This window comes from Papio anubis, chromosome 13, assembly GCF_008728515.1.
Source record: "Papio anubis isolate 15944 chromosome 13, Panubis1.0, whole genome shotgun sequence".
NCBI lineage: Eukaryota > Metazoa > Chordata > Mammalia > Primates > Cercopithecidae > Papio > Papio anubis.
This window is the reverse complement of record NC_044988.1, coordinates 92481598-92496165: the sequence shown is the minus strand read 5'-3', so window position 1 is coordinate 92496165 and position 14568 is coordinate 92481598. Positions and strand designations below refer to the sequence as shown.

Sequence of the window (14568 nt, the reverse complement as noted above, 5' to 3'; positions counted from 1 at the left end):
GGGCTCAGCAGCACAGGAGACAGGTTGTTGAGGGGGATCTGGGAGAGAGGAAGGGAGGGAGCATTGTCTTTCTTGCTCTTGGGCCCTGAAAGAGGTGAAGGTGATGGTGTGTGGTAGGAAAGACTCAACTTCCCGATGGTGTGGTCACAGGCAGACCTTTCACCTTCACTTTCAAATTTGGGAATAACATCACTGAACTCAGGGGTGTTCTGACGACTGGAGGGAGAAGAATACAGGAAAAGAGCCAAGGGCATCACAGGAGAGCCCAGCAGCCCTGATGAGCCAGGTATTGGACCCACTGCACAGATCAGAACTCGGGAAGGTTAAGTGAAATGTGCATTCAAGGGTATGGCCTGGCCTTGAACCCTTTTGAGTTTCTGTGTGTGTGGCTTGCAGTATAGTGCTGACAGTTTATACCTACCTGCAGCCCACAGGGTCATCTTTAAGCAGCCACCCTGTGGTTACTGACAGAAGTACGAGTCAGCATCCCAGCCGTCTCTCTGAGCCCATCTCTCTTCACCTATCAAATGGGGAGGGCAGAGAACTCAGCACTCATGTCTGTTGTTCTGGGAGTGCGTCAGTGCCCCTTCTGGGCGGCTCCAGTCCTCATGTCTGCCTGCTCCAGCTCTCCTGTTCTTTCATCACCCCCCAAATGAATCTTAGAAGAGGATTAAAATCCCAATGTCAGAATCAGGCACATCTCTAAGCAGTGAAGTGAGTCTCCAAGGCCCAAGGGGCCCATGCCCCTGCTGCGCCCCCTCCACACAGGCTCTGCTTGTCACAACTGTTGGGGCAGCTCAGACATGGGAGCTGCGTTCTGGGCTTATTCCGGTAGCCCGTGGCTCTTTTCTTCACCCTTTCACTACTCAACCCCTGCCCCTGGGACTTGGAATTCAGAAGAGGTGCAGACACTTTGGGGCTGATAGCTCTTGGCATTCGGTCTGAGCCACTGCCTCCCCACTGAGAATTATCAAGGCCCTGGAAATCAGCTTGGTTTGCAGCAGGGCCTGCCAAGAAGGTCCACTCAGCCTACGGTGCATGCTTGCTGACCTCGTGAGCAGGAGACAACAGGTGCCCAAGGTTGGAACCACAGTCTGAGTGGCCCAGCACAACTGCACTTCCTGCCATAGTCCCCTCTGACCATTGGCCTTGCTTGCCCACTTCCCTCATAGCCAGGTTTCTTAAAATCTATACTTGCTTGTCTCTGCCTCCTGCCCTCCCACCTCAACTGTAGTGGCCACTGCCCTAACAACCTTCCAGCTCCCAAATCCAATGAAGCTTTTCCAGTCCTGCCCTCATCCCCACCCCAAAGTACTCTTGCTCTTCTCTGGCCGTCCGTGCTCCATTCTCCATGTCTTCCCTCCTGCTCCTTGGATGGCAGCTCCTAGCCCTTGCTTAAGCTGTACATTACCTAGGCAGTCTCTCCGGGCTCCTAGCTTCGGCTTGCTCAAGCAATGGTTCTCAATCATTTGGCCCCCTCAGGGAATATTCGGCAATACCTGAAGACATTTTTGGTTGTGCCAGTTGGAGTGGGGTATATGCACTAGCATCCAGTGGACAGAGGCCAGGGATGCTGCTGGGATTACACAGGACAGACCCCCTACAGCACAAAAGTATCAATCAACCAAATCATCAACAATGAGTTCTAGAAACCCTGTGCTAGAGATGCCTAACCAACTGAGCCGCTGCAGACTGCCAGTATCTCCAACTTGCAAGTCCCAGACTATTTCAGATCTCTACACTGACAGCTAAATGTATCTTCCTGGTGTGTCGTCACTCTCACCAAATTTTACTGACTCCGTTCTCCATTCCTTATTCTATCATGTATCACCTCTGCTCACACCCTTAATGTCTTCTCCCAATTTTCCTTTCTAAAGGATCAGCAGGGAACTGCTCAAAGTGCAAGTTAGCTTAACCCATTTATGCCTAGTGTTCCATTATTGGAATGCTAAGCTTGTGGGAGTTATATCCTACTGCTCAAGGTCATCGCCAAGGTCTGATTTTTCACACAAAAAAATTTGTAACCTCTGGCATAAATGGGTTAAAACTCTCCAGTGACGACTCATCAGCTCCAAACTCCCTGGCATGGCCGCAACCTAATTACCCAGTTTCATCTCTCAATCACCCCATCTCAAGCAGACTTTACTACTACTGTTCTTCCCACCTAAATGCTGCTGTCCTCTTGCTGCTCCTCTACCTAGCTAGCAGGTCCCTTAGTTGTCAGTCACACTGTCACTACCACTTTGTCCCTCCTGCATTTACACATACCTTCCCACAGAATCCCATACACCTGTACACAACTTACCACACAGTGTCACTATTATTATTCTCAATCTCAGCCTCAACATAACCAGGGGACCTCCCCAAAAGCAGGACCCTCATCTGAGTTGTTTTAGGCCTGTGTGCCACGACTGAATAGTATACGGACTCCTTTTCTTGGGCCAATACGCAGCTGCAGGGATGAGGATTTCTGCCGAGTCCCTACACTACTGAACATCGAAGCCATGTGACAGGAAAAGCATGGCGCAGGCTGATGCAGAATGTGGATCCCAGAAACATGTCCTCCAGCCTGCAGCCTGTGAGCATCAAAGGGACCTAGCTGTGCTCTGGAGCCACAGTCCTGGCTTCTGCAAGAGTACCTGCCAGGGGCTGAGTCCTAAGCTAGAAACTTTCCTAGTTTCCTTGCAGTGGAGAAAGACAGCGCAGGGCCCACCTGCTCTCTCATCTATATCTCTATCCCTATCTATCATCTATCCATCTTATCTATTATCTCTCATCTATCTAATCTCCTTCCTCCTTCCCTCTTCTCCCCCTTCCCCCCCTTCCTTCCTCCCTCCCTTCCTTCCTTGCAGGCATGAAGCTATGGTCTGTTCAGCCTGCATCCACTTAAAGGCTAGGCATAAGTGGGGTCCTGGAGGGCAGGTCAAGCGGGGAGGGGGAACCATAAGATTAGGGAAGCATCATTCTTCTTCCTGCTATGGAGAAGGGGGTTGAGGTGGTAAAGAGGGGCAGCAGAAGGCCTGGGAGCCTCATCTGTATGGTGCAGGGATGTGGAGGACAAGCAGTGGGAAGAAAGAGGCTCTGAAGATATAACTCCATGTCACTGCTTTCCCTAAAGCTTTTAGCAGACCACACCTGTCCCCCAGGTGCTCAGTCTGCCTTTCTACTCTTCAGCTATTTCCCCTGCACGTGCACATTCTGGCCCTGGAATTCCCTCTTCCATCTCTGCTTGGTGAGATGCTTTTGCCTTTGAAGGTCTAATTTGACCCTTACCTCCCGTAAGGCTTCCTTAAGCCTCAAAAACACCAAGTATCCCTTATCCCTGCTACTGCAGCACATTATTTCTCAGAGGGGCAACGTTCATCATAAACACAGAGGCATCAGTCATCTTGCCCCATGTGGCCCGCCACACCCTACCACTCCATACATCTGAACAGGTGGGTGAGGGGCTGCCTCGCACTCACACATGCCTCTCTGACAGCACACACAGTGGTCTTCTCTGACTCTGCTTCTGTGTGCAGGGGATGGGGGGAAGAAGGGGATGGGGGGGAGGAGGGGAGGGGGGGAAGAAGGGGACACGGGGGGAGAAGGGGACGGGGGAGAAGGGGAGGCGACAGGAGCACATGATGATCAAACTGGTTTTTACAAAGCAATGCTGTTTGTACCAAAATATTTAATGAATATGCTGTTAAAATAAAACCAACAAAAGAAACAGTAATACAATTTTACTGGTTTATATTTCAGTTCATAAAGTTGACACACTGAAACTACCCTAGCACAATGTCCACACACCTAGCATTAGATAGGCTTACAGCCATTTTGGTAACTGAACAAGAAAGACACAGAAAGCAGCAAAGGGGATGGTTGGTGGGGAGGGGGTTGCCACTTGTTACCTCCTTTATTACAGATAACCTCAGCAAGCGTTAGTACAGCCAATAAGAAAAAGAGCTACAAAACAACCCGAGTGTCTTTATATACAAAACCAGTGCCTCTTGTAAGCAGCCACCTCAACACTGAACGCAGAGAAGAGGACAAAACCATCTGCGTGTCAGCCTGTCAGCATATCACTATATAAATTAGAAGTCAAAGTTTTTTTTTTTTTAAAGGTGCTAAAATCTCCATTCCATAGCTTTGAAGTGAGAACTTGCAGCCCATCTGAACAGTGAGGTTTGCACCCAGGCATACTCTGAGGAGGGCCCAAAGGCCCAGCCCATCTGGGAGGGACAGGCCCGCAGGATGGAGACCTTGCAGCATGTGCACCCTGCGCAGACATTTACAGACACGCAGCTCAGTCTTTCTCGCTTGGACAACCTGTTGTGCAAAAACACTAGGAATCTTGAAGTGAGGGAGCTCTGTCCACAGCTCCCGCAATGGCAGGGAGGAGAGCAGAGCAGAGCCCAATGAACCTTGAGTGAAATTAAGTGCTCAAATAACCACATAATAAAATTGTGCAGATCGGCAGTCCTAGTCTGGAATTTAAACACTGTCAACTGGGCATATTGGGAAAGATATTTATATATATACACACACATACACACACACACACACACACACACGACACGTTAAGCAAAATAAGATTTGTCCATGTTATAATCCAGTCTCACAGTCAAGTCACCCACCCCCGCCTTTTGAAGTCATTTGGCAGCTAATGCTAAAAAATAACAGGAACTATGAGAGTTGCATAGAATTGATCAGAAACATGAATAATGCCAAACCCAAAACCTGCGCATGATACAGTTTAACAGAACCAGGTGCCTTCAGATGCAACTATGAAACCCTCCTATTTAAAACAAAGTGCTTCTCCATGTCTACCTGGGGGACCTTCTGCTGGCATTGAAGCAGAAAAGAATTATTTGAATCTCTGATCCCCTGCCCCACCCCCACAATATATATATATATATAATATGTATATTAAAAAAAAAAAAAAAGGTTTAGAAAAAGAAAAAAAAAACAGACTGAAGGATCCCCTAACTCTGATCATGTAAACTCAGCCTTCAGGCTGGGTGAGGTGTTGACCTACATGGGGAAGAGGCCTGGAAGGTCACACTGAGGAGTGATTTCTAGAGTGTCCAGAGCATCGGCTGAGCTAGCAGGCCTGTTAGTATCAGTAGTCTTACCCCAGAAGTTGCCTGCTTCATGAGCTCTGGTCCAGTGACCTACCAACATGCGTCTATGGATCTGACTTAGGTACATTCTGGTCCTAGGACAAGTCACAGAATCACACATCTGGCCAAAGAAGGCAACAAAAGGTGTCATGTTTTCTGAAGGTGTCGGGAGGCGGCAGCTGCTCTCAGCAAGTCTCTTTCCCTTGAACCCCGGTTGCTGTCTTTATGGAGCTCAGTGTTCGGTTAAACCACGTCTTCTTGGCTGCCTGCACCTCGTTGAGGGCAAGCCCTAAATGGTGCTCCAAGTCCTGCAAGAGGAACAGTGCGCATGAGGATGCTGGGCTTGGTGTCAATGACATTGGCTCCCCAGAGGAGAGCCAAGACAAGAATGTAGTCTGTTTACTCTGGAGAGGCCTTGGGAAATTCCCTGTCTCAAACTGGCTTGAAATGCCTCGGATGCCTAAAGATTTGGGAGTTTTTAGTTAGGATCTAATTTCTTGCCTGGTCTATTTATTAAAACAGTCTTCTACTTTCTATGTCTCCCTCTTCTGTCCACCTAATGCACACCAGGCAGACAGCTAATGCTCTACTTCTGATGACATAATTTCATTTCGGCAAAAATCTTTAAACTCCCTAGCATGGCGTTTGAAATGCTTCGCAATCTGGATCCACACACTCTCTTCCAGCCTTAGCGCCACCTCCGTCCCCTACTGCAAGGGAAGAACTCCTGAGGCTCCTTCCTGGGCAGCCACTCTCCTCCTTGTGCTGTGAACATGCCACTCCCTCTGCCTGGAATTGCCACTGTTCTCCCTCTCCTGTAGCTACAATCCCTGTGCATTCTTTGATCACAGCACAGCTACTGCTGCTTTGGTGATGCCTTTCCTGATTATTCTGGGTAGTCACACTACCAGGTGTTAGCTTTGCAGTCCCAGACCTATAACAGGGCCTGCCAAAGAGCAGATGCCCAGTGAATGTGTGCAGTGAGGGAGAATCAGCCCTAAAGCTTTTATCCTGAACTTGTTCTGTCCATAAACAGTGCTTAGGGTTTAGAGGTGCTGGTGGACCTACCAACGCATATAAAGATGACCAAAACAAGCCCTAACTTCTTTATCAGGAAAGGAGGTTCAGACAGGTAGCATATTCACAGTCACGAAGCTAGTTAAGTGGTGGGAACTGGAACAATAAAAGCTTGCATTTATAAAGCCCCCAGCATTCTGCCAAGCCATTTGTGCACACTATCTTACTTAGTCCTTAAACCAACCCATCAGATAGGGACTCATCATTTCCATTTGTAGATAAGGATCCTGAGATGTAGGGAGGTTACTAACCCAAGGTCAAACAGTTCAGTGGTACAGCTGTGTTTCTAAAGCACTGTCTTCTCATCCCATCAAAAGATTCCAAGCTCTGTGTACCATTCTCAATATGACAAAGTGAAAATCCTCAAGACAGGGCAAATACTGATGAGACATCCACTGGCCAATAACAAGTCCTGTATTTCTTTTCATGACAACTGTGATCAAAGTTTAGAAGGTAGGGAAAAACCCAAACCATAAAGATAATTTCTGGGGTTTCTAGTCCACATCAGGAAACTCAGCCCGCAGGCACGTGTCTGAGCTCGGCTGCTGTTACCTGTATCTTACACTCGGCCTCCACCAGCTGGAGTTTGGTCTGTGCCAGTTCTAGCTCCATCTCTCTCAGCTGGTTCTTGAGCGTCTCTTTCTCTTCATCTGTGTCCTCATCTAAAACCTCCTTGGTTGAGCTTATGCCTTTTACACGCCCTTCTTTGTTGAAAAATTCCCGGCACCGCTCACAGTCATCCACTTTTTGCTGAAATTGAATGTTAGATGTGAAGATGCAAAGAAGAGGAACTGGCCCTTTGGGATGGTGTGAGCATCCCCTTTGGGGGATGCCAAGAGACGGCTTCTCTGTTGAGCACTACAGTTTCTGAAAACCTGTGCTCTTTGTAAACTAGCAGATAACCTACTGGAAAAGCCACTTGGTATTATATACCAAAAATAATAAAAATACCATTGTCTTAATTCAGTAATCTCACTTCTAGGAACCCAGGGTGAAAAATGAAGCTGTAACTAGATAAAAATTTATGTACAAAATTTTCACTATAGAACTGGAGACAGGCAAAAAAGCAGCGGATAAACTATTCAAAACAATTAAATATTAAATATACTGTGCTATATTTATACAAGGAAGTACACCGCCTCTAAAAGGTTTTTGAGGAACTTTTTATAACATTGGAAAATGGATGCATAGTGGTTGAAATAGAACACAAAAATGTACATAAACTATGATTACAAATAAAATGTATTCCACATTTCATCAAAATAAGATGCCATTAACTATAAGAAATGTCATTTTATGTTCCTCTAAGAAAACATTCTGCCAATTAAACCACAAAAAGCCAATTATAAAACATCCCACTTTCAAAGATATTTAAATGTGAAAAAAAATGCTTATCTTAGAATGAATGAAATTTTATATGTTAAACACAGAACAAAGATTGAAAGAATACACACCACAGTGTTAATAATGATGTTATATGTGGAAAATGGATCATAAGGGCTTTTTTCCCTTATTTACTCTTCCAAATTTTCTGCAAGAATATTAAAGTTTTAGAATCAGAAAATAAGTTATATTTAAAAACCAGATCTGGATAGCCAGCATGGTGGCTCACAGCTGTAATCCCAGCACTCTGGGAGGCCAAGGCGGGTGGATCACGAGGTCAGGAGTTCAAGACCAGCCTGGCCAAGATGGTGAAACCCTGTCTCTACTAAAAATACAAAAATTAGCTGGCGTGGTGGCACAAGCCTGTAATCCCAGCTAGCTGGGAGGCGAGGCAGGAGAACAGCTTGAACCCAGGAGGCAGAGGTTGCAGTGAGCCGAGATGGCACCACTGCACTCTAGCCTAGGTGACAAGAGTAAGACTCCGTCTCAAAACAAACAAAAAAACACACAAAAACAGATCTGGTTAAACATTAATTATGACGAAGGCCAGTGTCATCTTGCTCTAGGTATAATGTTGCTTTGCGCAAACATGGCCATGAGCACAGAACCTACCCAAGTTCCTGTCCTCTGAGCTGTAAATATGTTAGTTAGGTACCTTTCAGTAAATTGCTTATCTTAGTAAAATCTGACAAGTACTGTAATATAGGTAGAGCTTAAAGAAAGAAAGCACCACATTATAAAAGCTCCTAAGCTGCCAACAAAACATTAAACAATTAAAGTTCTAAACTGGGCACAATGGTGCCCACCTGGAGTCCAGCAGCTCAGGCTGAGGTAGGGATTTCACTTGAGCCCAGGATTTCAAGGCCAGCCTGGGCAACACAGTGAGACCCTGTCTCTAAAAATAAAAAAAATAAATAAACTAAGGTCCTCATTGTACTTGGATGTGCTACAGCAGAAGGCATGAACTCAGAACAACACTGGAGAGTGACAAGCCACAGCACATGGTTCTGACCTCTGCACTCCGACCACCTCAAGCAAGACCTGTCACTTGCATGACTCCCTCTCCTCAGCATCACACTGCTGACACCGACTGCCTTACAGACAACATTTGGAAATCGTGGGGGCACTTGCACGTTGAGAGCTAAAGCTAGAGCTTGTTTAATTTCATCTGTACACCCTTCCAGAGAAAACAGGCATAATGTTAGTTGTTAACTATAGAGCCAGGACCTGAGACAGGTGCCTTATTGCTTAGATTCTCTCTCTTTTGAAATCAACTGCCTCCTCCCAAAACCTGTTTATACAGCCATAAAATGAAGTAGGTGGTATAAAATCTTTTAGGTAAAGAGAAGTCTTACCCGAATTTTCTCAATTTCCACCTTATTGGCTGTCTGCTGCTTCTCCAGTCTTTCACTCAACTGAGAACAAATCTAAAGAAACAAATATAAAACAATAATCTCTTGAGCAACTGTAATCATTTGCATAAATTCTGTAGTGGAAGCTGGAATATGTAAATTGGAATTAACATAGTAGCAAATAGGCTGCTACCACTCAAGAGGGGATATGAAGTTGCTGGATAAGTAGGGGTTCTTCTAGCTATGCCGCCTCTGCATTCACTGGCCTAGGACTTGCAGAAACCAAGCAGCACCACACTCAATGGCCAATGGTTTCTGAACACCTGCCAGACTCATAAGCTAGCATGAGATCCTAGTGTAGGAGGGAAAATGACCATTTGTTATGTTCTTAAAACTCAACCAGTCAGGGAGAGAACTGGTTTAAAACTACACATAAACAAAAGTTCATAATTCTGAATCTGAAATACACACCAAAACATACTGTGGTTTTAAGGACCTACTCTGTGCTGAGCACTGCCAGGCACTCTACAAACATGGTCTTTTTAAATCCTCGTAACAACCTTCCCAGACATGGATGATTTTCCTTCTTTTACAACTGAGAATAAGTGAAGCCACTTGTCAATGCAAGGGGCAGAGCCAGGATAGGAAACCAGAGTGCTTGCATTTGGGTTTGGGGGTGGGGGGTTGGTATACATTTTTTCCCGACTACAGGCTTCCAGATTACACAGCCCAGTCCCAGGGTACTGGAACTTACCTGCTTATAGTCACCAATGATAGAACTGTTTTTTTTAATCTCAGATTCTGCCTTGTCAAGTTCCCGACGGCACATTTCTTTTAACTGCACACATAAAAAGGCAAAAGTGACTATGTTAACATAAAAAAAAAGGAAGTTCTGTCACCAATCGCTTAGTGCTAGGCTACCCAAAAAGTGCTGAACCAAACCCTGGAAGTCCTCTAATTCAGCTACTTTCTTCCTTCAATCTTGGCAGCACTAATCCCCTGTTCCTGATGCAGGAGAGGGAGAGAACAGTTAAAACTTCCAAAAACGTCAGACCCCATTTCAGATTGAGGCTTCTGCTGAAGGTCTTCCCTGCCAGTACAAGCCAACCTGTGGACCTTCACTGAGACGGCAGCACAAACCAGGCACAAACCAAAGAGCTCATAAGAGGACTGCGGGTTTTCAGCATCTCGTGGTTTCTGTAGAAAGGGCTTTGCAGTCTCTCACCCCAGCCAGTCTTGCCTCCTGGAGGACCAGGTGCGACAGGGGAGGGGGTTGCTCCTGGGCGCACAGCACCCAGAGCTCTTCTCATGCCTGCAGCTCTGTGTCTCCAATGACTATGGAGCACTGGCTCAGAACAAGACTTCCCAAGCTTGCTCTACGAGGGAGACAGCAGAGGACAAGTAGGGAAAGAGCCAGGCATCATATGATGTGTGCTTTCCTTCTGCAGAAATTCTACCCCCTCTTCATTGTTACACTCAGATGCCGATACACAGAAATTCGCCTGCCCCAACAAAGGATGGGCCTCAACCCACTGTCTCCTCCTAGGCTTTAATTAGGAACCATTGGATTTTACATAGTAGGAAAAAAAAAAGGTCTTTGGAGAGAAACTGAAGCCAGATGTCTCCAGGTTTTCTAGTGCCAACAGGAAGCCACCAGCTGAACTCCCAATTCTCAAGCATTTGCGAGACAGGAATGTGGGAGAGTTCCCTTACCTGAGCAGACTCTTCTTCCAGCCGTCTTTTCTCTTCTTCTGCATCAATCAACTTCTGTTTGGTCATCAGCAGCTCCTTATTCAGAGCATCTGCCTTTTCCTCAGCCTGAAACATTTAAGACATGCTATCACAAAACAAGAATTGGGAACTGCAAAGGGTTTACATTACTTAGCATAATCCCATTTTAAGATGATGGGGAAACTCTGATTCAGAGAGGGGAAATTATATCCCCAGGGTCACAATGAGAATACACTCATGCCTAAATACCTGTCCCAGTCTCTTGCTCAGAGGTAGTACAGGGCAGTAGTTAGGAGCTTAGCCTCTGGCATCACAGCCTGGGCTCAATGCCCATTGTTCACTGACCATGTGCCACTTGGACAAGTCATTGAGACCCTCTCTAAGCTTCCAGCTCTTCATCTGAGGGATAAGGCATGAAAAGCATTCAGCACAGTGCCTGGAATACAGTAAATACCAATAAAAGGTAGCCGTCATTATTATTAATAAACTGGTTTTCTTCCTCCAAACTGTGTTTCCTCTGCTTCATCCAACCCGTCTGGCATTTTTCTTGTTATTACCTGATAAAGGAGGCAGTCCCTTTCCTGGCACTTTTTCTTATCTTTAATGGCCACTCTCCACCTGTCTTTTTCTAAAGCATGCAAAGGTCTAGTGGGTGTAACTGTGTGTCCTAGTGAAAATGATATACTTTTGCCTGACATACGAGTTCCTGGTGCTGGTCACTCCAAGGATGACTGACTATACCATATTAGAGAAGACTCAAGGACTAAATACAGAGGGTCTCTGCTGGGCTCCTGATGTGGATAGGATTTCCCTGAAATTCTGACATCACCTAAAGTAGTGTAACTGGGCCACTGAGTTTTCCACTATACTCTACTTCCTTTCCTGTATCTTCTTTGGAAGAAACAGGTTCCAGAGAGCTGGGTCCTTAAATGGGGAACTGGGCCAGGCGCGGTGGCTCACGCCTGTAATCCCAGCACCTTGGGAGGCCGAGGTGGGCAGATCACAAGGTCAGGAATTTGAGAAAAGCCCAGCCAACATAGTGAAACCCTGTCTCTACTAAAAATATACAAAAAATTAGCTGGGCGTGGTAGAGGCGCCTGTAATCCCAGCTACTCGGGAGGCTAGGGCAGGAAAATCGCTTGAACCCAGGAGGCGGAGGTTGCAGTGAGCTGAGATTGCGCCATTGCACTCCAGCCTGGGCAACAGTGCGAGACTCCATCTCAAAAGAGAGAGAAAAATAGGGGGGAACTGAGAATGGCATGATATACAGATTCAAAAGGCCATTAATTACTGGTAAATTGCAAATGCATGCAATTAAATGTGGCCCTGCAGTTATGTCCTTCATGGGGAGTAGCTTATCATCTCCTCCTTTAGCTCAAACCCAAGAAGCAATCAAAAAAGGAAATGAAGAGACTCAAACAACAGGGAAAATAACTAGTAAGGAGAATGAAGTCCTGTTAAAGATTCTATTTTACTTTAACCAACAGAACAACCTATCCTCTCTCGCTTGGACTCGGTTAACATCTTTTGAGCATTACATTGAAGCATGTGCTACACACTTATGTTCTGTCCTTTACTTATCATCACTACCTTGGTAGATGATGATTCATACTAAGACTGATTCTGAGGAGTATGGAGGAGCCTGCTGATGAAATGGGTCTTCTAACACAACAATCTTCCCTGCCCACCCCAACTCCCCAGTTTATAAAGCAGTTAGGCGGGGAAGTGATTTCCCCAAGCTCTCACTAGCATGTGGCATAGCTGGAATCTGAAACCAAGTCTTCTGACATTGAGCCCAGCATTTGCGCCACCACTCCTAAAGCTGACTCTCAAGGTCATGCCAATGGGAAGGTGCACAGAGGATACTGGCCTGACCCAACCAGGGTCCTCTAACGGCACCATACCCACTGCACATTCTATTTACATCAGCATATGAGGAGAGGGCATCTCGTCACAATAAACATAAATCCAGACTTCTAGTCATGAAGGATTAACAGGGAGCAAGTTTATCCTCCTACTATAAACAGAAAACTGGATAAAACATATGAAACAGCTATTTTCGGACACTGAGAACAATAAATGCAGAACTGAGGTTTCTGGAAGGAAGAAAACAAGGTCCTGCTTTCACCCTGACTTTCTGCTTAGGTTCCAAGCAGAGCATGAGAGCCTCAAAGGGTTAAGGAGACAGGAAGTCAGGGTGGCTGGAAGGCATGGGACAGAGCTCTGGAGAAGAGGAAGCTCTAGAATAGCTTATCAGGCAACACAGGAGATAAAATGAAATAATGAAAATACCCAATTAAACCAAAGAATAAAGAGAAAAAAAATGCAAAGAGGACAAATAGAAAACAAATGATCATTTGGACAAAACAAAAACCCATTTTATATATATAAAGACACAGACATGTTAAAAGTAAAAGGATGGAAAAAGATGTACATACCACACAATACCATGAAATCTGGACTGGCTATAAAAATGTCAGATATAGCAGATTTCAGGACAAAGGATATTACCAAGGACAAAGAGGGACACTTCATAATGATAAAAGAGTCACTCCATTAAGAAAGTGTTAACAATCCAAAATGTATGCAGAAATTCAAATTACATGAAACAAATCCCTACGTAACTAAAAGGAGAAAAAGAAAAATGCACAATTAGAGTCACAGAAACTTCCACTGCGCTCTCTCAGTAAGCGACAGAACCACCAGAGAAAATCAAGTCGTTCTATGTAAGACTTGAACACTATCAACCAATTTGGCCTAACTGACACAGTACACTCCACTCACAATAGAACATATATACTTTCCAAGTGTATGTGGTACATTCACCCAAACTGATTATATGATAAGCCATAAAATAAATAACGGTATATTTTAAAAGGATTAAAATCAGGCAGGATATAATCTCTGATCACAACAGAATTAAATGAAAAATAAACAACAGAAAAGTTTCTGGGAAAAACAATAGTTGGAAATTAAATTACATACTACTAATAAACTTGTATAAGTGAAAGAATAAATCACAAGAACTGAATGAAAATAAAAGCACAACACATCAGAGTATGTGGAATGCAGCTGAAAATAGTGCTTACATGGAGATTTATGATTTTTTTTTTCTTCAAAGAGACAGGGTTACATTCTGTTGCCCAGGCTTTTTAAAATGCAGTGGTACGATCACAGCTCACTGTAACCTTGAACTCCTGGGCTCAAACAATACTCCCATCTCAGCCTCCCAAGTAGCTGGCACTACAGGCATGCGTCACCATGCTCAGCTATTTTTCAAAATTTTTTTGTAGAGACGAAGTCTTGCTATATTGCCCAGGCTGGTCTCAAACTCTTGGGCTCAAGCAATCTTCCTGCTTTGGCCTCCAAAGTGCTAGGATTACAGGAATGAGCCATTGTGCCTGGCTGAGATTAATAACTTTAAATGCTTATTTTAGAAAAGAAGGTCCGGAGTTATTCAAGCTTCCTCTTTAAGAAGCCAGAAAAAGAGCAAATGAAACCCAAAGAAAGTAAAAGCAGAAATCAATGAAACAGGACAACAGAGAAAACTCAATAAAACCAAAAGTTGGCTTTTTTTTCTTTTTGAGACAACGTTTCACTCTGTCACCCAGGCTGAGTGCAGTGGCATTATCTCGGTTTACTGCAGCCCTTGCCTCCTGGGTTCAAGTGATCCTCTCACCTAAGCCTCCGATGTAGCTGGGAATATAGGCACGTGACACTACAGCCAGCTAATTTTTGCCATGTTGCCCAGGCTAAAGCTGGCTTTTGAAAAGATCAAAACAATTGATAAACTTCTAGCTAGGCTGGTTATGTCAAAGTGGGAAAAAGAAATGACATACATCAGGAATGAAAATGAAACATCTCTACAGATCTTACAAACATTAAGAGAATAAGGAAATACACACAACCTTATATCAACA

At 44.9% G+C, this 14568-nt stretch overlaps 1 protein-coding gene across 11 annotated transcripts in view; it reads right to left on the bottom strand.

Moving 5' to 3' along the window:
- Positions 1-3653: 3653 nt before the first annotated feature.
- Positions 3654-14568, bottom strand: part of RABGAP1 (RAB GTPase activating protein 1) — a 175409-nt gene continuing 164494 nt past the window's right edge. For 10 of the 11 annotated variants that reach the window (XM_021927168.2, XM_021927166.2, XM_021927171.2 and 7 more), the window contains 5 exons: positions 10631-10735; positions 9672-9755; positions 8921-8992; positions 6735-6932; positions 3654-5413 (listed from right to left, as the gene is read on the bottom strand). In XM_021927168.2, the coding sequence (XP_021782860.1) occupies positions 5291-5413; positions 6735-6932; positions 8921-8992; positions 9672-9755; positions 10631-10735 (582 nt within the window). In that variant the 3' untranslated portion in view covers positions 3654-5290. The remainder of the gene's footprint in view (positions 5414-6734; positions 6933-8920; positions 8993-9671; positions 9756-10630; positions 10736-14568) is intronic. The other variant, XM_021927174.1, reaches the window with a different exon arrangement.